The sequence below is a fragment of the Exophiala dermatitidis genome (genome assembly GCF_000230625.1).
Source record: "Exophiala dermatitidis NIH/UT8656 unplaced genomic scaffold supercont1.3, whole genome shotgun sequence".
NCBI lineage: Eukaryota > Fungi > Ascomycota > Eurotiomycetes > Chaetothyriales > Herpotrichiellaceae > Exophiala > Exophiala dermatitidis.
Genome location: NW_008751648.1, coordinates 3,416,586 through 3,441,495, shown reverse-complemented (window position 1 = coordinate 3,441,495; position 24,910 = coordinate 3,416,586). Strand labels below are relative to the sequence as shown.

Here is a 24,910-nt window from a genome sequence, read left to right as displayed (position 1 = left end):
CTGGTCAGTCAACCTCCGAGGCCTTACTTAGTCAGCCCTTTTGATCCACTCGCCCTTTGCGCGATATACATTGGTAGACCTTATTGATCTTCGTATGTCACGACATCAAGTGCTTGAGTTTCCTAGAAAGCATACGCTGCCAAGAGTTGCCCGAAAGGAACGCCTTTCATCTTTTATTAGTCCTTGATTTTGGAGGAAGCAAAGGCTGAGGTAGCCCGACTAGTGTGTAAAGAAGCAATCGGTCGCCGTTAAACACCTCGGAAGCCCTCCAGTCGTCAGTCCACGTTCGGTGGTGTTCCCACATATTAACGAGACCTTCAGTCCGTGAATACTCCTTCAGCTTTTCGAGTTCCCCTAGAGACACTAACGCCATTCGTCCCTTATGTGCATCTCGGGTATCGAATATCACAACCGTCATTCACTGGCAAGACATGGTTCACTCCATAACGCCAAAACCCGCAACTCAACAGGCTTGTCTTCGAGAACAAATCAAGCAAACTTTCCCACCACTAGAGCATTGACAACATGGCCTTCCTTCCAGCCCTGGTCGGTGAGAGTGCGTCTGTCATCCAAGATCTTCCCAAGATATGCGATTCGGATATGAGCTTGGCTTGGAATCTGCGGATGGTAATCAGTTAGGGGCTTACACTGACGGAGGAGCTGCAATTTCCATACCTCTGTTTCATCACGAATTCGTTGAGCGAGCGCGGCGACTCTTTGACCCCGACCCAACATAACGACAACGTCGGGTCCTCCGCGATCACTCAGTCGACATCTGACTTTCAGGGCATCCTTCTCGACCACAGCCTTGCCCTTTGCTTCTTTGGTTTTTTCGCTACTGTTGTCTTCCTTACTCGCGCCAACGTGGGCTTCTTCCGCGGCTTCCAACTTTGTGGCCAGTGTGTCCTGGTCATTGGTCCCAAGTACTGTCTGACTGTCCATATCGGCCGAGTCCTCGACGACGTTGACCGGGTCGGATATGACGGGTTCTGGCAATCTGTACAAATTTCCCATTTCGTCGTAGGCACCGTCTTCGAGTCTTCCGGTCGGCAGAGTCACGGAAAGAGCATCCAAAATGCCTTGGGCGTCTACGACGTCTCCTTCACGTAAACACTCTAAGGCTTGCTTGAGACCGCTCCAGATCTCTGGTCTGCCCGTCACTCTTGTCTCAAAAAACTCGTATCGTTCTCTTTCCAGCTGGCTGCGGGTCCACGATCGGTCGGTGCTCTTCCACGGCTTCGGAGTTTGGAGCGGCATGTTGTAGTGGTCGGCGAGAGAGGGCTGACGGTTCGATCGGGATCTGGAGTTGTGGACCGAATGTCGAGGGGTGGAAAGGGCAGATCTCGAAGTGTCTGTACTCTGGTGTATCGACAGTCCGGAAGGAGGTGCAAGCGTGCGTGGATTGGAGTCGCCATGGATGGCAGTCTGGGAGGTTATGGCCTGAGAGGGATGCCGCACTTGAGGAGGACCACTGTCGCGCCCATCTTGAGCACTTTCGGCCTCTGTAGGTCTGGATGTACAGCACCCCTGTAGAAGTTGAGTCCCAGTTAGTAGACGGCAGAGTATAAAGGAAACAGCTGAGGACCATGATATCCAACTACCAGTATGTCTGAAGGGTACGGGAGTATAAGTGAAGCACGCACCATGGCTCAGTTCATCCTGTGGATCAGCCCAAAACAGTAATGATCATACATGCATCCCGCGAGCCCAGGTCCTCAGCCTTTTGACGGTGGGTTGGGTTGCGACACGACGGAGAGAGGCCAAGACAGCCGAAGGTCAATGCTAGACACACGCCAAACGAAAGTCGCGCTGGCAATGGGCCTGCCGCGCAATGCAATGAAAGAGAGGGAGACAGACAAAGAGAAAACGGGTGTGGCGAAATGAGGATGGATGGCGTGCAATTGAAGACGCTGGCACTCCGCAAGACGCAAGACAAGATGGGGTTGGAAGACCATGGTCATGGACGTGGACTCGGATGGGGTCGTGCTCGGCTGCCCCAATGAGGCACTCGCTTGCAGATAGAGCCTCGTCTCTGATCCCACCACTTGCACATGCTCAGCCTGAGTACTTTGTCCACTCAATTCAGTCTGCCGACACAATCTACAGTGTACATCCTCGCTACATGACTCAACTGTTGGCATGAGGAATTTGGATAGATCAAATGTGAAAATACAGCTATTCATCATATCGTATCGCCAGACCATATGCGCCAATCACTCAAGATACCTCCCATGCGGATTCGGTCTATCCAGCCAGTGGCTACAGTAATTGCACCATTCCAGCAAATGATCCCACTTGAGCAGCGAACGACCTATTGCCGACTCATATACACCCCTAGACGCTATACACAAAAGCCCAGCAAATAATACTTCCCGCTAGATATTGCCACAGGTAGTCGTCGGTAGTCGTCAGCGGAATTCAATCGAAGGACAAACTCCCCGGCCCCAAACGCCTTGCTTTCCCTCGTGCTTTAGTTCGAGCTGCTGGTATCTGTTTCTTAAAGGTCAGCCAGGTAGACTCAATGTAGGTCTTTGCAATACTCACTTCTCGCTTTTGGAGTGGAAATAGATCCCACTCACCCTCCCCTCGATTTGATTAAAGCAGATATAGTAAAAGCCTTCGAAGCTGGCCCCCTGAATGCTCTTCAGCTTATAGTCGGGGACGAGAAAATGCTCCTTCCACCGCATGAAAATGTATTCCTGCTGCCACCAATCTTCGTGGTTCAAGGGATAGACAAAGTTGATATTGCGCTTGGCATGCAGGCTGAGTGGCCGCCACGCTGGAAATCGGGCCCAATGAGTCAGATCAGTCTTATCACTGGCACCCCAGGCAGGATCTTTTGTCCGGAAGCTGTACTTCTGGTTCGGCCCGCCGATGATTTCGCCTGTGAAGAAAGTCGTCAATGTCGGGTGATCCGGAGTGAGTCCACAGATCTGTAGATATCCGGACATGGTCGCCTGTTCAATGTCGACCGTCAAGATGGTGACTTCGACATTGTAAATCTGGCGATCCGATTGTTGTGTGCCCTTGAACTTGGAGTAGGGCTGGAACGTCACCGATGGATACTGAGGACGCAGACGCCGGCGCGAGAAATCCCAGTCCTTGGTGTGGCTCGCCCAATCCAGCTCTTGGTCGATTGGGGGGATTCCCGCTTGTGTTGTGGTGCTATCACGATGCCGGTGTCCGTCTTGTCGATGACTCTCTGCTGGAGGTGATGGGATGCCGAAATCGCCATCCTCCACTGTCGTCTTCTGTTTCGGACTGGCCTTATCGGTGTGTTCCTGGCCAATGGCCATCTCACCCTGGCTTCTTGCGAGATCAATCATGTGTGCGGCGTCCGGAACCTCCGCCGAAAGTACGTCGCTCGTCTTCGCCCCAGTCTCGTTGAGTATGATATCACCGTCTCCATCAAGTTTGTCGGTGTCTTTGAGCTCCGGCGTAAACCCGGTCTGCGTGGGCGATCGAAAGCTTCCAGAAGGACTATACAGACTCTCCTCTTGCCTCAGAGACATGCCCGCCGCAGTATTATCGTCCATGGACAGCCGGCTGACGCCATCTTCCCCGACCAAGCCCTGCTGAGGGAGCTCCCGTCCTATTTGACCATCACCGTTGATCTCTGGAGGTGGCGTTAACGGAGCAGGGCATGCGACACCCGCCTGGCCTAAATCGACTCGGAGGGTGCTAGCGGGCGTATTCGATGCATGAGTTGGCATTGAAGTAGAAGGAATCGCGGGTTTATCATATGGAGAGGATCCGCAGAGACTCGAGGCGCGAAAGGACGATTTATAAGCGCGATGCAAACGGGTTAGGAGGTGCGTGATGCGTGGTGATGATGATGGGTGATGTGATGCGGGTCAACAGTGGGAGGCGTATCACCAGAGCACGCGATGCAGCATATATGGCGACGATATAGAGTATAATAGTATGAAGCGCCAGACACAGAGTTAGAAGAGGCGGAATGAGGACCGTCGATGCACGAGCGGTCGATGGAATGGATGAAGTAAGAGGAGTTGTAGGGGCAGCGGAAGCATGACCATGAGCCAAGTTCGCAGGTGAAGCTGGTGATGGATCGATTGATTGATCGATGGATCGATGGATGGACAATGAATCAACTAATAATCGCTGCGATCCATCGCTTCCCCCAACTTCAGCTTGAACTTGAGGTGCTTCAGCCCGAAGCCGGAACCTGGAATTGGATCTGGACCTGCAAGAGGCGCTTTGCGGGGTTCGGCCCCGGTCCCGGTCTCTCTTCACGTTGGAGCTGGTTACTCACATTGATCCCACATCAATTACTGGCATTTGGCCAGCAACAAGTTCAACTTGTACCGTTGTTACTGCTCCCTGCTACAACATACACGCTTCAGCGGCTCGCTCGCGCTATTCAAGTTCCCTTCCATCATGATCCTTATGGTCATTGAGTTCAATATCCTCGATGTCTCTCGGCCCATGACCCATGACCCAGTGGACCCATCATTAGATATCAATCATCCTCTCTTATGGTCGTTCCAAGGCCTGCGTTGCCGGGAATTTTGTGCTTTCTGTCATCGGTGTGCTTCGTGTCGAGCGCCATGCTTCACATCCGCCCGCTTGTCCTTCGCATGCCCGCTGCTGCGACCCATTCACAAGCCTGCTGGCCCGTCCGCAGAATACATTGTCTTCAATCGCATTTTCGTGGCTTGGTGGGGCCTCACGGACACTGTAAACGTTTCCGAACGCAAACTGCTGCTGGCGTCGCCCGATCTGCGTCACTGTTCAATTCCCATGCCGGCTGTACCGAAAAAGCTGTTTAGATTGGCTTGATCTGTGAAAACTCCTGTCAGCACGTTCAAGACTTGTCAGGATATGACGGCGACATACCTTGAAGTGTAGTGAAATTAAAGAAAATACCAGTGCCTTTAAATCCTGGACAAGATAGTAAAACACACGCAGCCCTTCAGGATCCGCCGAATCTGTCACGTCTCCAAGAGAACCAATCTTGGCCGTCTGCAAACCAGTTAATGTTGCGTCTGCTGTAGATCAAGTATTGCTAACGCACTTCGAACTGGATATGGTCACTTCCCAGCCGGATTTCCAGCTCTTGTCTGCCGTCCTTGTTCTTCTGCGGCCACCGGGAGTCATCTTCCTTCATGATCTCGCTGTCTTTGATGATACGCTTGATTTCGGAGATCAGAAGAGCGCTGACGCACACTGGGTCCTTGTAAGCAGACAGCCAGAAAAACAATATCTTGGAAACGCACTCTCTTTGCGAATGAGTGAGTCATTGCGGTAGTTGGAATTGTTGGCGTATCTTGCGGTTGCGCTTCGTCCGTCGCCAACGACTCGGAAGTCAAACTCTGGCCCACGATCAGCACTGTTGGGAGCAAAGCGGCCAAACGTCCTCACCTAAGAATTCATGACCAAACCTGCCTGAGTGACCGGAACTGTCACAGTGGTCAGTATCCCAAAGTACACGGACGGCGGAAGGCAGCATACTAGTAGCGCACGTAAAACGGCTCGTTGATGTTTGTCATGGCGAGTCAGCGCCGCCTGTGTAGTAGCCAAGTCGTGGACAGGAGCGTCGAAAATAGCCGTGAAGATCTGTGTTGTTGATGTTGTTGACTTTATACACTGTACGACTGGGGCTGCGCTGTGCTTGTTACTCTGTAATGAATGTTTTCCGTCTGCGCCAACTTGAACTCGGGCGTGTCTCGAACGTCAACTCAACTCCGATCGACGCCAAGCGCAGTCTCCAGAAGTTAAGTGAACGACAAGACTGCGGCGAATGACTCAACTCTTGTTCATACTTTGAAGTAGTATATACTCTACTGCCACTACTATTGAAGGCCAACGCTTTCGCACTGAACTGACCAGCTGCTTTGAGTTGCCTCGTCGACCTCGGCGGTTTCGCTGCCGTGCAGCAATATCCCCCTCGACATGGCGACCCTCGCAGACGAACTACTCAACGACTTTGAAGATTCCGGCTCTGAGAAGGAAGGGACTACGAATGACTTACAAAATGGCGATGACGGCCATGGTCACCTCCTTGACAACGGTCTTCCGGAGGGAACCCTGATAGACGATGCCGATGGCGAGGATGAGCACATGGCGGAGGAAGAAGAGAGGCACGCTGCAGATGCCGCCGCTGGAGCGGAATTGCAGGCCCTGGACGATGAGGACGATGCGAAAGCCCGAGTTGAAAAGATGCGACTAGGCGGCGTCCGGGACGTGAGGAGCATAGCAGGTCTGATGAAGACTCTGCAGCCAGTTCTCGAGGTAAGCCCATGACACCCTCCTATCTTGCTCTGCCAAAAGCCTGTTTGGTTTACATAAAAAGCGGCCACAGTCCTGACGGTTCGTCCTATCTCAGAAAATCTCCCATTACCAGAACATCCCGCCGGATCAGAGAACAACTACCGTGGGATCTATCGAAGACAATCCGGAATACCATCTCCTAACCCAAGCAAACTCTCTCTCAACGCAGATCGACAGCGAAATCATGCTCGTCCATAAATTCATTCGAGACCATTACTCGGCACGCTTCCCTGAACTAGAAACGCTTGTGACCAACCCGATAGACTACGCCAAAACCGTCGCTATCATTAGAAATGGACCTCTAGAGAATATCAAGGCGCTGGCCGATTCCTCCGACAACCTAGTCGGGCAGCCTCTTCGCTCTGTCTTGGATGGTCCTACGTTGATGGTGGTGACGGTTGAAGCGACCACCACGCGTGGTCATGAACTCAGTGAAGCGGAACTGCAAACGACGTTGCGTGCATGCGAGATGACTCTACAACTAGACCGGGCCAAGAAGGTTCTGACTGAATATGTTCAGTCACGGATGAATGTGTTTGCCCCGAATCTTACTGCGCTTATTGGCTCTCTTACAGCAGCCCAATTACTGAACTATGCCGGCGGTCTGAAAGGTCTCGCCAAAACACCCGATCGAAATATCCCAGCCATGGGCTCGAGAAAACAGAGGCAGAGTGGGCTGGCAACCAATGTTGGCATACGGCAGCAAGGATTTCTGTACCACTCACCACTCATCCAAAGCATCCCCAACGATCTGAAGGTCCAGGCTATGCGTATTGTGTCGGCCAAACTCGTCCTAGCAGCACGCGTTGACAGTGTACACCAATCTCCCGATGGTTCTACAGGCGAGCAGCTACGTGATGACTGTTTGAGGCGGCTGGACAAATTGACCGAACCTCCTCCAAACCGTGGGCCTCGTGCCCTTCCTGCACCGGATGACAAGCCCAGCCGCAAACGAGGCGGTCGAAGAGCTCGTAAAGCCAAGGAGGCTACTGCTATGACGGAACTGAGGAAACAGCAGAACCGGATGGCATTTGGCAAGGAAGAAAAGGAAGTGGGCTATGGCACTGGTGAAGGCACTGCCGGGCTTGGAATGATTGGCATGCAGAACGACGGTCGGATTCGAGCGACGCAAATCGACCGGCGCACAATGGCTAAATTGAGCAAGAAGAATCCCGGCTGGGGTGGCTCCGGTACCGCAACTTCTCTCAACAGCGGCATGAACACTTCCTTGAAAGGATTCGGGACTTCTTTGGGAGGCAATGCTACAACTTTGCGTGCTCAGGGACTTCGAACAACCGGCGTGGGTGCGGGAACGGCTAGTTCGATCGCTTTCACGCCTGTCCAAGGCCTGGAGTTAGTCGATCCAAAGGTCCAAGCCGAGTTGAAACGAAAGCGGGAGGCCGAGAGTGCCGGATATTTCTCCAGTGGCACTTTTACCCAAATTGGCGGAGGCAAGACAGAAGGCGGCTTCAAAGTGCCACAATTGCCTGCAGCCAAGAAGGTGAACATGGGCCCGCCTCCAACACCGGGGAAATAGTCGATGCGGGGGTATCACAAACCTGTTATTCGAGAACTGTGTGCAGTAGTCTCCGGGTGCAGGACACATTGTTCAAAACGAAGGTATGCGGTGCAACAACAGCTGTCACCACCATTCCACTTGAAGCTACCTCGGACACACAATCGGATCGAAAGAAAGCCGTGCGAATGCAGACTTGCTCGCCGGACAGATGACACACTCAAGGCCACCCCCGTCACGGCTATAGGCACCAAGGCCAAACAAGCCTATTTCATTGAGATCTTGGCCTGTTTTCCGATGGTTAACGAAGGGCTTCAGACACCGGCCCTGCGGCGTTCCTGCTCGCTCGAATGGATATAGAGACGGAAAGGTTTCAAAAGTTCGAGTGTTGACTCCGGCCCATTTTATTATCGAACCTTGATCAGCAAATGTGAGTGATAATGCGCATGGCACATCGGTGCAAACAAACACAATCAGGGTGGCAGGAGAACCAGGAGGGATGCAGCCCTGGCAAGTTGAAAAGTCAGTCCGTCACTACCCCAACAGTATTATCTTAGTCTGGCCTTCGTGTGAAAATGGCAGGGCACGATATCACTTAAGGGTGCTCCAAGTTTCCTGCGTTGTCCCTCAACTGCAATGGACTAAGGAAAAGGGGTTTGCAATTCAACTTTTCCCTGGTCAACAGCACATCAAGTTGGAGATTGTAGCCGGGTCGAATATCATATGTTGATTGCCGTCGGCCCGCCAGTCCTCGTTTATGACTTCCGAGGGGTTTTATGTCTCCAGCCAGGGGACTAACTCAGCGTTATTTCCTGCGCGAGCAGCACAGGACAAGTCAGGCCAAGTCCCATCTGATTGAGATAGAAAGGACTACCTATGGCCTCAAACTTTCCTTCCCTGCCTTTCAAGCTGATACGCACTACATTAACTAATCAATTCTTCAATTAATTAATTATTAGTACTAGTCCTAATTTACGCTTTCGAAGTCTGGAAAGGACCGACCTCAGCTCTCATCATGTTGTTCACAACGTACGGAAATCCTAGCTAGGTAGTCGCTCGCCCCGGATCAGTAGAACAGAACTTGCCCTCGTGTAATTAGTTCTCCTCGTCACCCGCCAGTGTGCAGTGTGCCTAAGGAGTGCTGCTCCCCGGCCTGGAATCTGACACACCTTCAAGAAGTGCCAGAACCCCACCGACAAGATGTATGCTTCCCGTAACCAGTATCTCCGTGGCTTCTGGTTCGTCGCTAAGCGCTTGAGCCAACTCAACGGCTTCCTGGATTGTCGACGTAACATGAATCTTGGCCATTTTGTCTGCCTCTGCCCACACTTCTGCGAAGCGTTTTTGAACAGTCAATTCTTTGACTGCCTGAGTACTCGCATTGCGATCTTCGAATTCTGTAACAGTATCTCTAGTCAGCATAGGTAGGGCATGGATACCTGATTCGATGGGATGGTCAGAGATCAAGATGACAAGAAGGTCTCGAGTCTTACCAATTCGATAGCCTGTACTTTTTGCCGTAGCGTTCGTTGAAAAGATGACATGGTCGAAGCGTATACCGCAGTTATTGATCAGCTCGTGCTGCAGCCCTCTGAGGAGCTCGTCTGCTTCTGGGCCCGGTCTTTTCTGTTGATTGAAGACAAGGATGCAGAGGGTGTTCGTGTCACTGCCTGATACCTGCTGGGCAGCAAACCACTGCGCAGCGACTTTGAGGCTATTGACCGTGTGTGCTCCATCAAGACGCCACCTTCTGGGCCCGTCGAATTTCGTCTCACATCTCCCACGCCAGACTGTCTGCTCTAACCCGCCTTTAAACACCTCTGGACGTATATCCGGACGCAATTCTTTCAACCCAAGCTTTTCCGCAGCAGCTACGACAAGAGCAATCGCCAAAGAGATGTTGCCGCGTTGATAGTCGGCGTCTGGGACGACGTTGACATCATATACAAAGGGGTCGATGTTGATAAAGTGTAGGTATTGTACACCAATCTCGAATGCGCGGTTTTTCAACACCTCAACAACTTCTGGATCTTGCGGAACAGAAAAGGCAGGGACACCTTTCTTGAAGATGCCGGCTTTGTGCCATGCGATCTTGGCCAGAGTGTCACCAAGGACAGCGACATGGTCAATTCCCAGCGTGGTAATGCCTGTCACGATGGGCTTTTGGACGACATTGGTGGAATCCCAGGCGCCTCCGACGCCGACTTCGTAGATTGCCGCGTCGACGCCTTCTTTTAGGAATACATGCCATGACATGAGAGTGAGAAACCGGAAATAAACTGGCTTTGTGGGGACGTCTTCTCGAGCGGCAGATGCCGATGCTTCCAATGCGTCCCAGACCTCGAAAAAGTAACGTGCAAACATGTCTTCGGATATGGTTTCCGAGTTTATTCGTATGCGGTCCCGGACAGATACCAAGTGTGGAGAAGTATATAGCCCGATCTTTTTTGGTGTGGAATACTTTCGGCGATGTTGGTTGAGGATCGAGTCGACGAAGGCGCATGTAGTTCCTTTGCCTTTGGTTCCGGCGACGTGGATGATGTTGAGCTTGTCCAAGTCTGAAATCTATAATCTCCATTCTCCAGCATTAGCAAGACTAGGTGTAGGGGATGAAGGCTAAAGGGCCTGAAATTGAATCTGACTTGGAGCCCGGATCTCTCCAACCAAGACTGCATTTCTGTCAGTGCCGTGGCGTCCATCTTCTTGCCTGCTTTTCGTCTCTCCTCGAGCACCGCGAATGGCGTCTGGAGAGAGTTGAGGCAAGAAATGGCGTCCTATTTGTTTTTCCTGTGAGCTGCGTCGTTCTTAATTCCATGCGAGTGTAGCATACATGGTAGCTTTTCATGTTGGTCAAACCTGTGAGGCTGTGATGGGAAATGGAATGACACTGAGAAGCGAAGGAAAAAATTGGGGAGAATAGACCCATGCTCGTTTGAATGCAGTGCCGTGTAGGAATGTGAAAGCTAGGCATCTTTCTTCCCCGCCAGGCATGGACGAGGGCTTCTTCAAGGGTGAAGCTGGACGACCCTTCTCAAGGCGTGTCCGGGGAATGTAAGATCAAATTGGCACTGATGGAACGTATCTAGCCTAATACATTTCCCATCCAAATTGTGAACGCCATCTTCAAGTGTGTCTTGGGGCAATAGCCGCAGGGTCGAGAGATCGAACTGAAGATGTGGTTTCAAAAAGTCCGAAAGTCGCCAGTCGCCCATACTACAAGGGTGAATCAAGCGCTTCAAGTTGTCTGGCTCCCTACCTGGCGTAGCTACCACCTGAAGAAATGGTTCTGTGTCTTGCACAAGGCTGACAGCTCATGGCTTTGCGCCGTGGTAGTGAAGCAGAAAGGGTTGGTATCTGGCACAGCATAGGCGCCATAGAACCGCTTCATATTCAATACTGCGCCATCACCGCCTCCGTTGACTGTGTGGGAGTGACTTCCAGAACTGCTGTGTCTTTCAAGCTGAAACTCCAGTCAAGTAAGGTCCAGGTACAGTACTGTACCACTGTTCAGTTGTAGTATGCGCACCACCAAAGCAGGACCTCGTCACGTGATTATACATTTAACTCTAAAGATTCTACCAAAGGTGCTAGTGGTTAGATAATGCGATTGTAGGCGCAAAGAACAACGAGACTAAGAAACTAGTGCCGGCTAAGGAAGGCTACACTAACGCCAAGCTCCATCTGCGCGTTCACTCGCGGAGTGGCATTTTGGACACTTCTCCGAGTCCCCTGGCTGCGAATGGTTCAAGTTGTCGTCCCAGTTGTTCACAGATTGTGGCATTGCACATACCCTCATAACCGTGGCATTCGACTTTGGTACTGGCCATAGTGTCCTCTAGAGGGGCAATACCGACTTACAGTGTCAGACAATGTGCTGAACAGTCCAGACACAACAATCAACCGACCCGCGCGACCAATTTCAGTGCATTAAACATCTCAGCAACCCCTTGTCGATTACAGTCACAATAGGCGGCGGCCAGACGCTTCGCAACTATGGCGACATTTCTGGACAATTCCTATAGCCTGGTGCACCTGGACAACACGGCCGACCAGCCCAGTCAGCAAGACCTCAAGACGCAACTGGAAAAAGGCAATGATGAGACCAAACTCGAGACCATGCGGACGATCTTGACCATGATGTTGAATGGTGATCCGATGCCTAACCTCCTAATGCACATCATTCGGTTTGTCATGCCGTCCAAGAGCAAGCCGTTGAAGAAGCTACTATATTTCTACTACGAAATATGTCCCAAACTAGATGCCAATGGGAAATTGAAGCAGGAGATGATTCTGGTGTGGTATGCTGAACGCCTTTGTTACTAGTGCACATGTTCCGAGGCTGACTTGTAGAAGCAATGGCATTCGGAATGACCTCCAACACCCCAACGAGTTCGTCCGGGGAAATACCCTCCGATTTCTGTCCAAGTTGCGAGAGCCCGAACTCATCGAACCACTCCTTTCTGCTGCTCAGACATGTCTCGACCACAGACACGCGTACGTGAGGAAGAACGCCGTATGGGCGCTGGCATCTGTGTATCAACATGCCCAACATCTGATCCCAGATGCACCAGAGATGCTTCATACCTTCCTTGTCGGGGAGACTGACACAACCTGCAAGAGAAATGCTTTTGCAGCATTGATGAGCATAAGCCACGAGAAAGCTCTGGAGTATCTTACCAGTGTGTTGGACGGTATCCCGAACACCGATGAGTTGCTGCAATTGGTCGAACTTGAGTTCATCCGGAAAGACGCGGTGCATAACCAAGCAAATAAGGCCCGATACCTACGACTCATCTTTGACCTTTTGGAAGCAAACACCAGCACGGTCGTCTATGAAGCAGCTACGACACTGACCGCTCTCACCAGCAATCCCGTGGCAGTCAGAGCCGCCGCCGGGAAGTTGATTGAACTGAGCATCAAGGAGGCGGACAACAACGTCAAACTTATTGTGCTTGACCGAGTTGAACAGCTTCGTCGGAGACACGAAGGCGTTCTTGATGACCTTGCCATGGAGATTCTACGCGTCTTGTCCAGCCCTGATCTCGATGTCCGACGGAAGGCCTTGAGTATTGCCCTGGAAATGGTGTCGAGCAAGAACGTTCAAGAAATTGTTATGCTGCTCAAGAAGGAACTGAGCAAGACGGTTGTCGAACAGTATGAGAAGAACGCGGAATATCGACAGTTGTTGATCCAGTCCATCCACCACTGTGCCATCAAGTTTTCCGAGATCGCCGCCAGCGTGGTGGATGTGTTGATGGATTTCATTGCGGATTTCAACAACAGCTCCGCCGTGGAAGTCATCTCTTTCGTCAAAGAAGTGGTGGAGAAATTCCCCAAGCTCAGATCTCCAATAGTGGAGCGGCTAGTGTCGACCTTGGGCGAAGTACGGGCGGGCAAGGTGTATCGGGGCTCTTTATGGGTGATTGGGGAGTATTCGTTGCAGGAACATGACATCAAGGAGGCTTGGAAGCGGATTCGGGCCAGTCTGGGCGAGATACCGATTCTTGCGGCGGAGCAGCGCTTGCTGGAGGAACAGTCAAGCGAGGATGCGGAAGTACCCAAGGAACAAGTCAACGGACACGCCAACAAGCCGACATCGAGCAGCTCTAGAAAGGTCCTAGCGGATGGCACCTACGCCACTGAAACTGCCATGACCAGTGACTCGGCAGCAAAAGCTCGGTTAGAAGCAGTCAAAGCTGCCCAAAAGCCACCTCTGAGACAGCTTATCCTGGATGGCGACTACTACCTGGGATCAGTGCTCTCATCAACCCTTACCAAGCTGGTGATGCGACATTCTGAAATATCCTCGGATCAGGCGCGCACCAATGCTCTTCGTGCGGAGGCCATGCTTATCATGATCTCGATCATCCGGGTTGGACAGTCACAATTTGTCAAGGCACCCATTGACGAGGACTCGATCGATCGTATCATGTCGTGCGTGAAAGCACTGGCCGAGTTCACCGAGCACAAAGAGTTGGAAACGTCCTTCCTGGATGATACGCGAGAAGCGTTCCGAGCAATGGTACAAGCGGAGGAAAAGAAACGTGCTGCTAAGGAGGCTGTGGAGAAGGCCAAGACGGCCATCCAGGTCGACGATGTTTTCACCATACGACAATTGACCAAAAAGAGTGCTGCGGATGGGATGGATGAAATGGAGCTTGATCTTGAAAAGGCCACTGGTGGGGATGCATCTTACGAGGATCTGTCATCCAAACTCAGTCGTGTTGTGCAACTGACGGGCTTCTCGGATCCGGTCTACGCCGAGGCGTATGTCAAAGTGCACCAATTCGACATCATTCTTGATGTCCTACTTGTCAACCAGACAAACGAGACACTTCAGAATCTGTCGGTCGAGTTTGCGACCTTGGGCGACCTGAAAGTGGTGGAGAGACCAACCACGCACAACCTCGGCCCGCAGGACTTCCTCAACGTGCAATCGACCATCAAGGTGTCCAGCACCGACACCGGCGTGATTTTTGGCAATGTCGTCTATGACTCTCCTTCCGGGACAGATACGCACGTGGTTATCTTGAATGATGTCCATGCGGATATCATGGATTACATTCAGCCTGCAACATGTTCTGAAACGGCCTTCCGGACCATGTGGACCGAATTTGAATGGGAGAACAAGGTCAACATCCACAGCAAGAGCACGGACAAGACTCTCCGGCAATTCTTGGAGCAGTTGATGAAGAGCACAAACATGACCTGCCTGACTCCCGAAGCGGCATTGCAGGGCGACTGTCAGTTCCTCAGTGCCAATCTGTATGCACGCAGTGTTTTTGGTAAGTTTTTACTGGCCGTGCCTTTCTTGACAGCTTACTGATTGTTCTAGGCGAGGATGCGTTGGCGAACTTGAGTATAGAAAAGACGGCCGACAACTCGATCGTGGGATTCATCAGAATTCGGTCACGCTCGCAAGGTCTGGCCTTGAGTTTGGGCTCGTTGAAAGGACTAAAAGCAGGCACATACTAGGCCCTTCCTGGTTTGTCGATGTTTGGATGATGGACCAAGGACGAGACCGTGATGGTGATGGTCAGCTGGGATTGTGCGAACTAGAAGCATCTGGAGCATCAACGCGCGACTACGACGGAAATCTTGATAAGCTCGAAATGATACAGAGTGGCCCATCAATGCGACAAGAAAAGAAAGACGAGACTCGCCTCATGGTGTTATGTAGTCGAATCACGTGCGAGGCTGAGCAACCAGTACCGCTTACCAGGTATGCATAGTCTTTGGGATGAACCGTACATGTAGTCAGCCTGCAGCTCGTTCCACTGGTCTGACCTGTTCAAGACCCCATCAACCTTGGGTGGCCGTCGCTGTATGGCCACTGCATAGTAGAAAACGGGCACTGCCAAAAGTATTATAAATGTGATCCAACAGTCGGGCGAGGCTCCGGGTGATGTAGTGTCTTGGGAGGGTCGCCAGTCCGCCATTCAAACCAATTTCTTGCAAGTCTTCCCAGCCATCGCATTCTGGCACCGCATCCCAGCTCCGACTCAAGTCTACCAGGTTTCCGGCACCATGTCGCTGCTGGCAGATCTCGACTACCATGCTGATCGTCATGGTCACAATCAGTTCCTACTAGTAGTCCAAGTCCAGCACAACTCCGTACCAGCACCACGTTTCCCGGATCCTCCGCCCTGAGCAACGCACCCTCGAATCCCGCCCGCCGCCCTGGTCACTGGGAGCACAGCAAACGCCGCGGACTTGAAGTGGCCGGGTCGGATCTTAATTTCTTTGTTTCCAGTTCCTACTAACGCGGCGATCGACTGTGAATCCGAGTCCCGTCCCGAACCGTCGCCATGGCGCCGTGGCTGCGGCTTGCCGCGCTACCAGCCTCTGTCCTTGCCCTGATCGTGGCTACCGCTACTACCACCGCCACGCAACACAATCCCGACTGGGATTGGCAGTGGCCGTACAATCTGCCTGCCGATGCGAAATACTACCCGGAGGATGAAGTCGTGATCAAACGAGACATTGCGATCCAACAGAAAATGCGGAGGAGTGGTGCTACCGTCACCGGCGTGAGGAAAATGAGCGGCAACCCGGGCGAGAAGTTCTATCTTGACTACTGGGGGTTTGCGCCGGAGACGGAAGAAGAAGAATATGATGAAGTCATCAATCGGGCAAATAATGCCACGCTCGCCTCGCTCGATGCGGCGGTGAGAGTGAAAAGAGACGCTCCGCGGGCAAAGCTACATTTACCTGGATGGCATCTTTTTTGGAAACGAGGATTCCAATGTCCATCCGGGACGACGGCGTGCACCTCGATCGACCGGCCCAACAGCTGTTGCGCGACAGATTCGACGTGTCAGTTGGTGACAGACACGGGGCTCGGAGATGTCGGATGTTGTGCGCACGGGCAGGTCTGTGCAGGCTCGCTCTCCACCTGTGCTGACGGATATATTTCGTGTCCCAACAACCCCGGCGGAGGGTGTTGTATCCCCGGATATGCATGCTACGACGTTGGCTGTGTGCAGACATCGACGGCGACGCTGGTGAGCACGCCCACGCCAACAGAAACACAGTCACCGTCTCAAACTCAGACACAGACACAGACGCCTTCCACGACGACCGTCACTTCGTACACGACCATCACGCCAAGTCCATCACCAACAACAGCATCAGAATCGTCGAGTTCTTCGTCGACCAGTATCTCGACCTCCACCTCGACACCAACAACGACTCTTACGCCTGAAATCATCACAATAATAAAGACAGTCACCGTCACATCATCATCTACTCTGCCGCCAGACAGTCTGACATGTTCATCAGGGTATCGATCCTGTCCGGCATCACTGGGCGGTGGCTGTTGCCCAACAGATCGCGACTGCGGCTCTGCAAACTGCCCTGCTAGAACTACTGCCACAAGCTCAAGCTCCTCTGCAACCGCAGCGCCCCCAGTCCGTCCAACCAGCTTGACCACGACAGAGACAACGACAGTTCCTGGCAGCAGCAGCAACAGCAGGTCGTCCGTTACCGGCTGTCCGACAGGCTTCTACGCCTGCAGCGCATACTATCAAGGCGGATGCTGTCAAGTCGGCCGCAACTGCGACAAAACGTCTTGTCCTGCTTCTGATAGCACGACCATCGTCGACAACTCTGCAGGTAGTTTGACGATTGTCGCCCCGACAGGTAGTGGTATTACGGCGGTGGGATCGTCGCTCTTGACTGGCTCCTGCGCTAAGGGGTGGTTGACTTGTGCCCCTACTGTGGGAGGTGGGTGTTGTCCGTCGGGATATGAGTGTGAGGTTTCGAGTTGCGCCGTTCCTGCTAGTGTTACGGGTGGTTCGGACGTGGGGAAGATGGCGCCTGAAAATTCAGCTGAACGGAGTCGGTCAATTGGTCTCAAAGGAGTTCTTGGGTGGGCATGTGCGTGGGTGTGTTATTCCTGGTTCACACGCAGGTTGTATTTTTGACATCTGCCATTAGATTGACGAGCGCAAGGGGAAGAGCAGAAGCGGACTGTATATAAGAAATGAAGTATTTCTCTCTCCTACCACCGACGTTTTTCCTGTGATTGTTTTTGGCATGTCTCTTGTCTATAAACACTTTCTTAGGCATGGATGTTCATGACCTTAAGTCCGTAGGTATTACAGGCGTTACTCAGGCAATAGGCATGAGTGGGAGTTCCAGGTATTGTATAGCACAAGAAAAGGACGAGCTTTGTTGATAGATTGTATTGCCAGCCGCGCAATAGGGGAGAGCAAGGCTGTGCACGTATGGCCGGATATCTAAACTATTCAAGGTGGTTCATTGTTGTAATGTGTCCTCCCCAGTGACCCGTCTTGCCAATCGCTTTCAACAGAAATCCCCGTCTGGAAAATTAAGCCAGGAATATAGAGACCAGCATAGAACAGCCCCAAGGCAAACACGGGTCTACAATTTCAGAGTACCGCCGCCGGACTCTATGGTCTGGCGATCCGGTCTCTTGTTCTTCTTGCCTCCTAGGTCCTGGAGTTCGCCCTTCTTATCAATAATCTTGACGTTTCCTTTACGTAGCTCCGTCAGAATATCAGCCTTCTCCTGCTCGGTCTTCTTCTTGCGAGAGACTGTTGTCGCGGCGCCATCAGGTCCAGCAACAGGAGCCTTGCCCTGAGCTTGGGCCTTCTTGATGCGCTCCTTCTCCCTCCTTCGGCGCCGGATCTTTTCCTCCCTTGTCATCTCATCTTTATTGACGCTGACACCGCTCTTGCGCACCACCAGGTCGCGGTCAGTCTTCTCCTCGCCGGGACGATACACCTCTTGAGGAGCGAGCATGCTCTCTTCCGCATTGACACCCATGCCGACAGGCCTGGCATCTTCCATGCTGATGGTAGGTTTATCTTCAACAGTCTTGATCTCAGCTTCGACGCGCTTCGGCTTAAAGTGTAGGTTGCTCAACAGGTCTAGTTGAGCAGAAACCTCCTTCCACAACCTACTAATCTCTTCATGTTGCTTCTTGGTCGCCGCGGATCGTTTGTCGACATATCCTGGGTCTGTCGAGCGTAGATGTTCCTGCTCATACACTTCTGCAAGGCCGGACTGTGGCTTTGTGTCGTCGACTTCCACTCGACCCCGGCGTGTTTCGTTGGCATTACCGAGGGCATCTGGGTGGCGGCGGACAACTTCATCAAACTCGCGAGCGAGGATACGTCGTTTGATCAATTGTTCGATTTCTTCCGAGACTTCGGACGTGACCACAGGAACAGGCTTGCCGATTCGCTCAAATTCGAGATCTTCCTCGATCAGCGAGTTGAGCGGTCGGTCTGCAGCTCGTGCTTCTCCTGACAATGTCCAGTCACGCTTGGCGACGTTGGCAGCTTCGAGGCGGCGGATTTCGGCCGCTATGGCTGCTCTTTGCTTTTCGTGGGTTGACATGTTCTTCATTGAGGGCCTGTCACCATCCGCTTCCGAACCTGATTCCTCATCGGATAGCTCTTCATCGGATTCCAGCAAATCTCGCCGCACATCATTCATCGCTCGCTGCATGTCCCCCTCGATGTCTTCGTCTTGCTGCTGGGTTTGGGGCGCAGGCTGCGTCTTTGGTAGAGCTCGCATTCGTTTTGTCTTGGATAGTTTCTTGGGAGGAGGCGCAAAGAAATCCTCATATCGAATGTCATTTGTGTTGTCTAGACCTGGGATACCATCTTCAAGGCCGTTGGTCTCCTCATCCAACATTTCCTCATCGCTGTCTGGGGCGTTGAGGTCGGCATTCCCGAATGTAGGGCCGTCCTCTTCGTCAGATTCGCTGTCTTCATCGGTAGGACCAGCTTGGTTCTTGCCCGAGCCGCTCGACTTCCCTTTTGGCTTATTGAGGGGCATCGCCAACGGGTCTGCGTCCCAGTCAATCTCATCTTCGTCACTTGGGTTGTCATCCTCGCCCATCGCGTCTAGTTGTTCCAGAAACTGTGTCTGCTTGTTGAAGTCGTCGATGGAGAAGAAACCATCGTTCAGATTGTGGGGGTCAGGGACGAACGTTCCAGGATCTTTGGTCTCAGCCTCAGAAGCAGAATCATCTCCCTCGATGTCTTCGTCTTCGACGTCATCTTCGTCCAAGTCGTCTTCTTCGTCATAGTCTTCGCCGTCCAGTCCCTCTTCGTCTGACAACTCTTCGTCTTCAAATCCGTCCTCAAGAGAATCCTCTGTCTCCTGGCCAGTTTCATCATTGACCGTTGCCACGCCATTGACTGCATCCTCGGCATCAGACTTTCCGGCTACTCTTGCGTTGGCTTGTTCGAGATTCTGTCGGCTAGTAAGATCTCTCTCTATTTCAGAGCAAGCCGCATCAAGGACCCTCTTGGCCTGTTCCCATATCTGCTTTACTCCCAGCCCAGCAGTGTATACCTGGCGCAGTTGCAGGATTTGCTCTTCACGTTCCACGTCGCCTCGTTTCCTCTTCTTCCTGTTTTCATCTCTTCTTAGTTTCTGGATCTCTGCAACGTTTGCCGCTAATGGATCAAGAATATTCTTAACCGTGGCCAACGCCTCGGCGTGTAGGGACGGCGGAGGTTGCAGGAAGGCATGGGACGAGGACTCGAGGCTTGTGATCAACGGGGCCGGGGCAACCGCACTGCTGGCAACGGTAGCCATATTCACGAGCCCGTCGTACAGTGGTGCACGAGTCTGGCAGCCTCAGCTGGTATGCTACTACCAACACGACGTGGTGTTGGTGTCGATGCGTAGGCCAAAAAAACAGCCTCAAGCCTGCGGAGAATAATTTTTTTTCTGCGGCCGCCCCTCAAGACACTTCGCAGCCAGTCAGAATGGGCGCGCAAAAGTGGGTTTGCCAGTGTTCGGAGGCGATGTCAAGGTTGGTTTAGGGCCTGGACGTTAAGCACTGGCAGGCCAGCTCCGGCTCGGTTAATAGATAACGTCGACACGAGCCACAGACCACTCGAGTTTCAGCCAGGCTTTGTTCCAGCTGCATCCACGCCCCCAGCATCCACCCTCTACCTGATTCGGCCTGCCTACGTTGTACAATATTCGTTCATCAACCCCGAGTCTCAGGCTACGGAAATGCATCAACGATAAACACCTGCCTCAGCCTTTGCAGTGGAGTCTCTGCACCATAATAATTCACTTTCACGTGGAGTCCCAGCAGAGTCGGATAATTCAGACGACGCCCGTTGAGGTTCAAACTTTGGGAGCCACTCTCCACCGACTACCGTGCTAGGAAATGAGATGGGGAATGTGAACGGAGAAAATTTTCTGTCCCAGGGTCCGTTGTAGACGTTGGCGGTGGATGCTCTGTTGGGATGTTAAGGTTGTTGGCAGTTGTTGTTGATGTAGTCGTTTCACGCAGATGAATAATAACCACTGTGGGAGTCTGATAGTATTGTTCTGGGAACACAATAATGGATAGGGCTGAATACATTGTACAGCGACAAGAAGCCCTAGACGCCATCCAGAACGAAGAGAAGCCGATCCGGAGCAGCATGTACAGGACCTATGAAGCGGTGATGGTCGACTCACGATTGCAGGAATAACAACAACTTATTACTGCAACTCATCCGGTGCTATTCCGGTGGATACCGAGTAGGCGAGGTGTGCTAGCTAACTGCATTTCAATGTAGGTATCCAGGAACAATAGTATCTGCATTACCTGTAGTTGTAGTTGTACAAGAATGTAGCATTTGGAAGTTGGTGGAGACAGTGATGATAGATAGTTGGATTGTAGCACCTTCATGTACGAGTGGTAGCGAGAACGGCAGTTACCGCAGGCTGCCACACTCCGGCGGCGGGACTGCTGGAGCAGGAGAGCCGGAGGCCAAGGGCGTGTTATCACAGTTACCTAGGTATGATTTTATCATTACTACAATGTTAGTAGGTGTGAGTACAATGTAGTTGTAGTCGTCGCGAGACAATGTACAACGCAGTCCTAGGCACTCCACCCAGCATCCTAAGCCCAAAAGTGCGCTTCCCAAGCCTGAATACGTTGTAAGCCACCCACGACTCCCCAAGTGGCCTCCCTACCAGGTAGCCTCCCTAGCCCCTCGGCCCCCTCCAGCCCCAGCCAAGCACCAGATTTCTTCTGACTCCTTCTAGCGAGGGCAGACCAATGCTCCGGACCGGGTCTGTCTGATTCCCCTGCGCCCCGTTATTCGTGCTCCATTGTTCCCATCATCGTCCCTGGCTCTCCCGCCAACACCTGCATCTCAAGCTGGCACTAAACACCCTGTGGCTTTTCTCTGCCCTGTCATTGACGGGCTTTGAGTGTGGCTCCATTCCAGATCGATAGATTCACATCACACATGCATCTTGGGCTTTCCAAGGCTATGCACTGCACGTCCACTTCCAGGCTTGTCTAGTCGAATGCTTCCTTCCTCTTCAAATGCGCTCTCACTTCTTCTTTCCCGGCAGAACCTGAGTTCTCACCACCATTACTACCATTGACAGCAACAGTATATACCTGTGTCCTCTCCAATGTCTTGATTCCAGCATGGCTATGTTCGATAGAGAGCTGCCGGCTTTCTCCGGTCGTTGAACCTTCCGCTCCGAGTCCTCCTCACAGTGCGCCGACCTTTGCGCAGTTTGTTGTTTCCTCTCTCGAAGAACCCCTGCACCCCGCTTTCGAACCGAGCGTCTACGAGTTCCACGGAAATAACTCTCGTGGTCCCAAATGAAGTTTGGCGAGACCCTCGTCCAGAGGTCTGTGCCAAAATGGGCGGCCTACAACGTCAAATACAATGAACTCAAACATGTTATCAAAGAAAGAACCTCTGCCGGAGCAGCCGTCCCTGTTGATATTCCGGCCCAAGGAAAGTCACGCTGGGAAGAGCTGGAGAACCAGCTGTTCGATCTGCTAGCAGCGGAATACGACAACGTCACGCTCTTCCTGCGCAGCAAGCAGGGTGAGATTGAACGCCGGCTTGCCCACATTGAGAAGCAGATTGGCATAGCCCGACGCGCTGTACAAGACAATGCCCTGGATAAGCCTGTACTACAAGCCCATAAGTACCGGCAACTGGTGAGGGACACTGAAGAGCTCGCCGACGATATACAGAATCTAGCGCGCTTTGCTGCTGTCCAACGGACTGCTTTCCGCAAAATCTTGAAGAAGTACCGCAAATGGACCGGGTCGACCTCTTTACAGACCCGACTCGACGTGGAGGTCTTCTCCTCAAATAAGCTGCAGACAGACTTTTCCGACTATCTACAGCAGTTGTCCGAAGTCAAGACTATCCTGACCGAGGAGCTTGCTGGCCCCATGCTGACCGGTCGACGTCAAGGAGGTCCGACGGACGGAGAACAGAAACGGATTTCCGCCTCGTCCAAGAGATCGGCCATCGCTCAGATCAACAATGCTCTCCTGCGTGGCCCTCTTCCATTTGATGCGGCTCTCCTGACTGTGCCCTACGGCGAGGCCGCCGGCAGCGCCTTCTACTGGATCCATCCTGATAATTTGGACGAGGCTCGCATGCTGCTACTTAGGCATATGCGTGATCCAGCTGGCTCTGCTGCGCACTCTAGAAGAGGTTCTGCCGAATCCCTGGAATCTCGGAAAAGGCTCACTTCTTTCTCGACCGCTAACTCTGCTGTCAGTCATATGGCGGTATTCGACAATGCACAAAGGTACATAAAGGATACCAGCCTCTCACGGCCGTCTCGGATAGCGTTGAGTGCCCATTGGAGCCGTGATCCCGAGGCCGTCGTCACTCTTGCTGGACTTTCCCCTACTGTTTCTGGTGGAACTCTCCTTACTATCAATCGAAAATCACTGTCAAAGGCGCTTCAACGCGATAACCGGGCAGCAGATGATCCAGCCGAGGTGCGCCCCATCCAGAACTACCTATCAGAACATAGAGACATCAAGCCTCTGGCTGAAGTTTGCGTGAGCCGATCACGCTACGTAGGGTTGACCAATTCCAATGAGGTCGCAAACTGGGCGACATTGGATACAAACATCACAGTCAGCCCTGTGGACGTGTTCCAGCTGGGTCAACCACAGCACGACTCGCAGACAGGAGTTGCGTTCCCCTATGCAGTCTTACATATCCGCTGGGAATTCGCGCCGACGCCGGAGGTTGTCCGAGCATTTGACGCCTCTTACTTGGTTGAGCGAGTTCAGAACTTCACGCTCGAGGACATGGCTATTCACAACGTCCAGACCGACCTCCCTCAGCCATCATGGCGTCCACTCCTTGAAAAGGACATCAGGAAAGTGCCCGTGGTTCCTCGCAATCAAAGACTCGGGAGATCGTCCCGGGCTAGACTGAATGCCTCAGATGCTGTTGGTTCGTCTTCAGGGCCACCATCCGCTGATGGACCCCCTAGTATCTTTTCGTTGCCACTTGGCGGCCAGTCTTCCGCAACTTCAGACGAGGGTGGTCGTATTGGCACCCCTGTCACCACCACCAAGTCAAAGGGTGACACATTAACAGGTCGACGACATAAGCAGGGGAAGGCACGGCCTGAGGTCCCGGACCGTGAACAGCCGCCGTCAGGCAGATATTGGAACGAATTTGACGATGGAGACTCTGATGTCAACCCAGGCGACGAGTACGTTATCTACGTTGATCCCAATGAACCAACATTTCCAGGTGCCGAAACATTTTCCAAGACGTTTGGTGCCATGTACAATAGCTTCAGTAAAGGCACTGCGAAGGTGATTTCTTGGCTACCCCTCTCTTCCGCACGGTTGGGCAGCAGCAACAATGGTGAGAGATCACCACTACTCGGGCGGCAGCAGAGCAGCGAAGACCCGGAGTCATCAGGGTCCGATACAGACGAGTTTTACATGCCACAACCGCACCAACGTCAAGATCACCGCCGGAGAGACCGGACCAGAAGACATGGCTCCGGCACCTACCGCCCTCATCAATTCCTGAGTCGTCGACAAAAAGCCCTGGAACGGACGTTGTTTTCATTCTACAGTGGCCTGCTCGCTCTCTCGTACGTTCTCCTGCTCATGTCTGGCATCCTTCTGGCAACCGGCCGTAGAAAAGCATTGGTCGAAGTGGATGCTGGCGTTGTTGCAGGGATCGTGTTTGCAGAGGCTTGCGCTGTCACTGCGGTGATATTGATTTTCATGCGGAAACAAAGATTAAGTGTGGTGCATTGGGGAATCGTGGGAGTCATGGTCGCGAGTATTGTGGTTCTTGGTGTCGCTCTGCTGGCGCTCATGTTTGCCCACAACAGAAGCGCTGCGGAAAAGGGAGGTCATTCAAAGTTGGGACTTTGACGAATGGGATAAATTAGTGTTGCACGATTGGTTATGGGGTGCATTCTACAGTGACACTGAGAGCATGGAAGTACAAGTCATGTTTTGTCCAAGCGGCTGGCAGGTGGTATGCAGAACCATTGTTCACGCAGGAGTCAGCCTGATTCCACTTCGGACCAGAAGGAGAGGCTATTTTGGTACTACCGGCCTCAAGTGCCGGGCCGGTTGTGTTGGTTTCAAAGAGCAGGAGATTGGACACTATACGACACGTTACGATAATGCAGACATGTCAGTACAGCACAGCGCGGTCTCTTACGGCCCGATAGACAAGTATACGATGTCGATACTACTTAGGTACAGGTACCTTCCTCCCAGTGGTTCTTCAGTTGGAGAAATCGTTGAAACGCCAAAGTATGGTCTTCATGGAGCAGCCGCTAAGCAAGGTGGAAGAGCCG

The 24,910-nt window shown here is 52.5% G+C and overlaps 9 protein-coding genes across 11 annotated transcripts; 4 read left to right on the top strand and 5 right to left on the bottom strand.

Annotated features, from left to right (window-relative positions):
• Nucleotides 1-93: 93 nt before the first annotated feature.
• On the bottom strand, nucleotides 94-1,931 carry HMPREF1120_04244 (uncharacterized protein). Its single transcript, XM_009158362.1, has 3 exons — nucleotides 1,644-1,931; nucleotides 676-1,527; nucleotides 94-618 (listed from the first exon to the last, which is right to left on the bottom strand). Exons 1-3 carry the CDS (start codon nucleotides 1,644-1,646, stop codon nucleotides 490-492), a joined length of 984 nt encoding a protein of 327 aa, XP_009156610.1. The 5' UTR covers nucleotides 1,647-1,931; the 3' UTR covers nucleotides 94-489.
• Nucleotides 1,932-2,408: 477 nt separating this feature from the next.
• Nucleotides 2,409-3,713, bottom strand: HMPREF1120_04243 (uncharacterized protein; the record flags this gene model as incomplete). Its single annotated transcript, XM_009158361.1, has 2 exons — nucleotides 2,409-2,490; nucleotides 2,545-3,713. The coding sequence occupies 2 exons, from the start codon at nucleotides 3,711-3,713 to the stop codon at nucleotides 2,409-2,411; spliced, it is 1,251 nt and encodes a 416-aa protein (XP_009156609.1).
• A 1,073-nt stretch (nucleotides 3,714-4,786) lies between these two features.
• HMPREF1120_04242 (protein mago nashi) lies at nucleotides 4,787-5,510 on the bottom strand (the record flags this gene model as incomplete). Its single annotated transcript, XM_009158360.1, has 6 exons — nucleotides 4,787-4,801; nucleotides 4,858-4,983; nucleotides 5,036-5,187; nucleotides 5,238-5,333; nucleotides 5,383-5,420; nucleotides 5,473-5,510. The coding sequence occupies 6 exons, from the start codon at nucleotides 5,508-5,510 to the stop codon at nucleotides 4,787-4,789; spliced, it is 465 nt and encodes a 154-aa protein (XP_009156608.1).
• A 109-nt stretch (nucleotides 5,511-5,619) lies between these two features.
• Nucleotides 5,620-8,837, top strand: HMPREF1120_04241. 2 transcript variants are annotated; one of them, XM_009158358.1, is made up of 2 exons: nucleotides 5,620-6,252; nucleotides 6,347-8,837. In XM_009158358.1, the coding sequence occupies exons 1-2, from the start codon at nucleotides 5,914-5,916 to the stop codon at nucleotides 7,826-7,828; spliced, it is 1,821 nt and encodes a 606-aa protein (XP_009156606.1). In that variant the 5' UTR covers nucleotides 5,620-5,913; the 3' UTR covers nucleotides 7,829-8,837. The 2 variants fall into 2 exon arrangements, with proteins under 2 accessions (XP_009156606.1, XP_009156607.1); XM_009158359.1 differs by having other exon boundaries at nucleotides 6,314-8,837.
• Nucleotides 8,741-11,284, bottom strand: HMPREF1120_04240. Of its 2 annotated transcripts, none has more exons than XM_009158356.1 (3): nucleotides 10,638-11,284; nucleotides 9,301-10,581; nucleotides 8,741-9,246 (listed from the first exon to the last, which is right to left on the bottom strand). In XM_009158356.1, the coding sequence occupies exons 2-3, from the start codon at nucleotides 10,169-10,171 to the stop codon at nucleotides 8,939-8,941; spliced, it is 1,179 nt and encodes a 392-aa protein (XP_009156604.1). In that variant the 5' UTR covers nucleotides 10,172-10,581; nucleotides 10,638-11,284; the 3' UTR covers nucleotides 8,741-8,938. The 2 variants fall into 2 exon arrangements, with proteins under 2 accessions (XP_009156604.1, XP_009156605.1); XM_009158357.1 differs by having other exon boundaries at nucleotides 8,741-9,204.
• Nucleotides 11,285-11,800: 516 nt separating this feature from the next.
• HMPREF1120_04239 (uncharacterized protein) lies at nucleotides 11,801-14,782 on the top strand (the record flags this gene model as incomplete). The annotated part of the gene is made up of 3 exons (XM_009158355.1): nucleotides 11,801-12,105; nucleotides 12,161-14,592; nucleotides 14,643-14,782. 3 exons carry the CDS (start codon nucleotides 11,801-11,803, stop codon nucleotides 14,780-14,782), a joined length of 2,877 nt encoding a protein of 958 aa, XP_009156603.1.
• Nucleotides 14,783-15,615: 833 nt separating this feature from the next.
• Nucleotides 15,616-16,511, top strand: HMPREF1120_04238 (uncharacterized protein; the record flags this gene model as incomplete). Its single annotated transcript, XM_009158354.1, has 2 exons — nucleotides 15,616-16,123; nucleotides 16,294-16,511. The coding sequence occupies 2 exons, from the start codon at nucleotides 15,616-15,618 to the stop codon at nucleotides 16,509-16,511; spliced, it is 726 nt and encodes a 241-aa protein (XP_009156602.1).
• A 962-nt stretch (nucleotides 16,512-17,473) lies between these two features.
• HMPREF1120_04237 (cohesin complex subunit SCC1) lies at nucleotides 17,474-20,144 on the bottom strand. The gene has a single exon (XM_009158353.1). The coding sequence runs from the start codon at nucleotides 19,883-19,885 to the stop codon at nucleotides 17,693-17,695; it is 2,193 nt and encodes a 730-aa protein (XP_009156601.1). The 5' UTR covers nucleotides 19,886-20,144; the 3' UTR covers nucleotides 17,474-17,692.
• Nucleotides 20,145-21,914: 1,770 nt separating this feature from the next.
• Nucleotides 21,915-24,476, top strand: HMPREF1120_04236 (uncharacterized protein; the record flags this gene model as incomplete). Its single annotated transcript, XM_009158352.1, has 1 exon — nucleotides 21,915-24,476. The coding sequence occupies one exon, from the start codon at nucleotides 21,915-21,917 to the stop codon at nucleotides 24,474-24,476; it is 2,562 nt and encodes an 853-aa protein (XP_009156600.1).
• Between the last annotated feature and the right edge of the window lie 434 nt (nucleotides 24,477-24,910).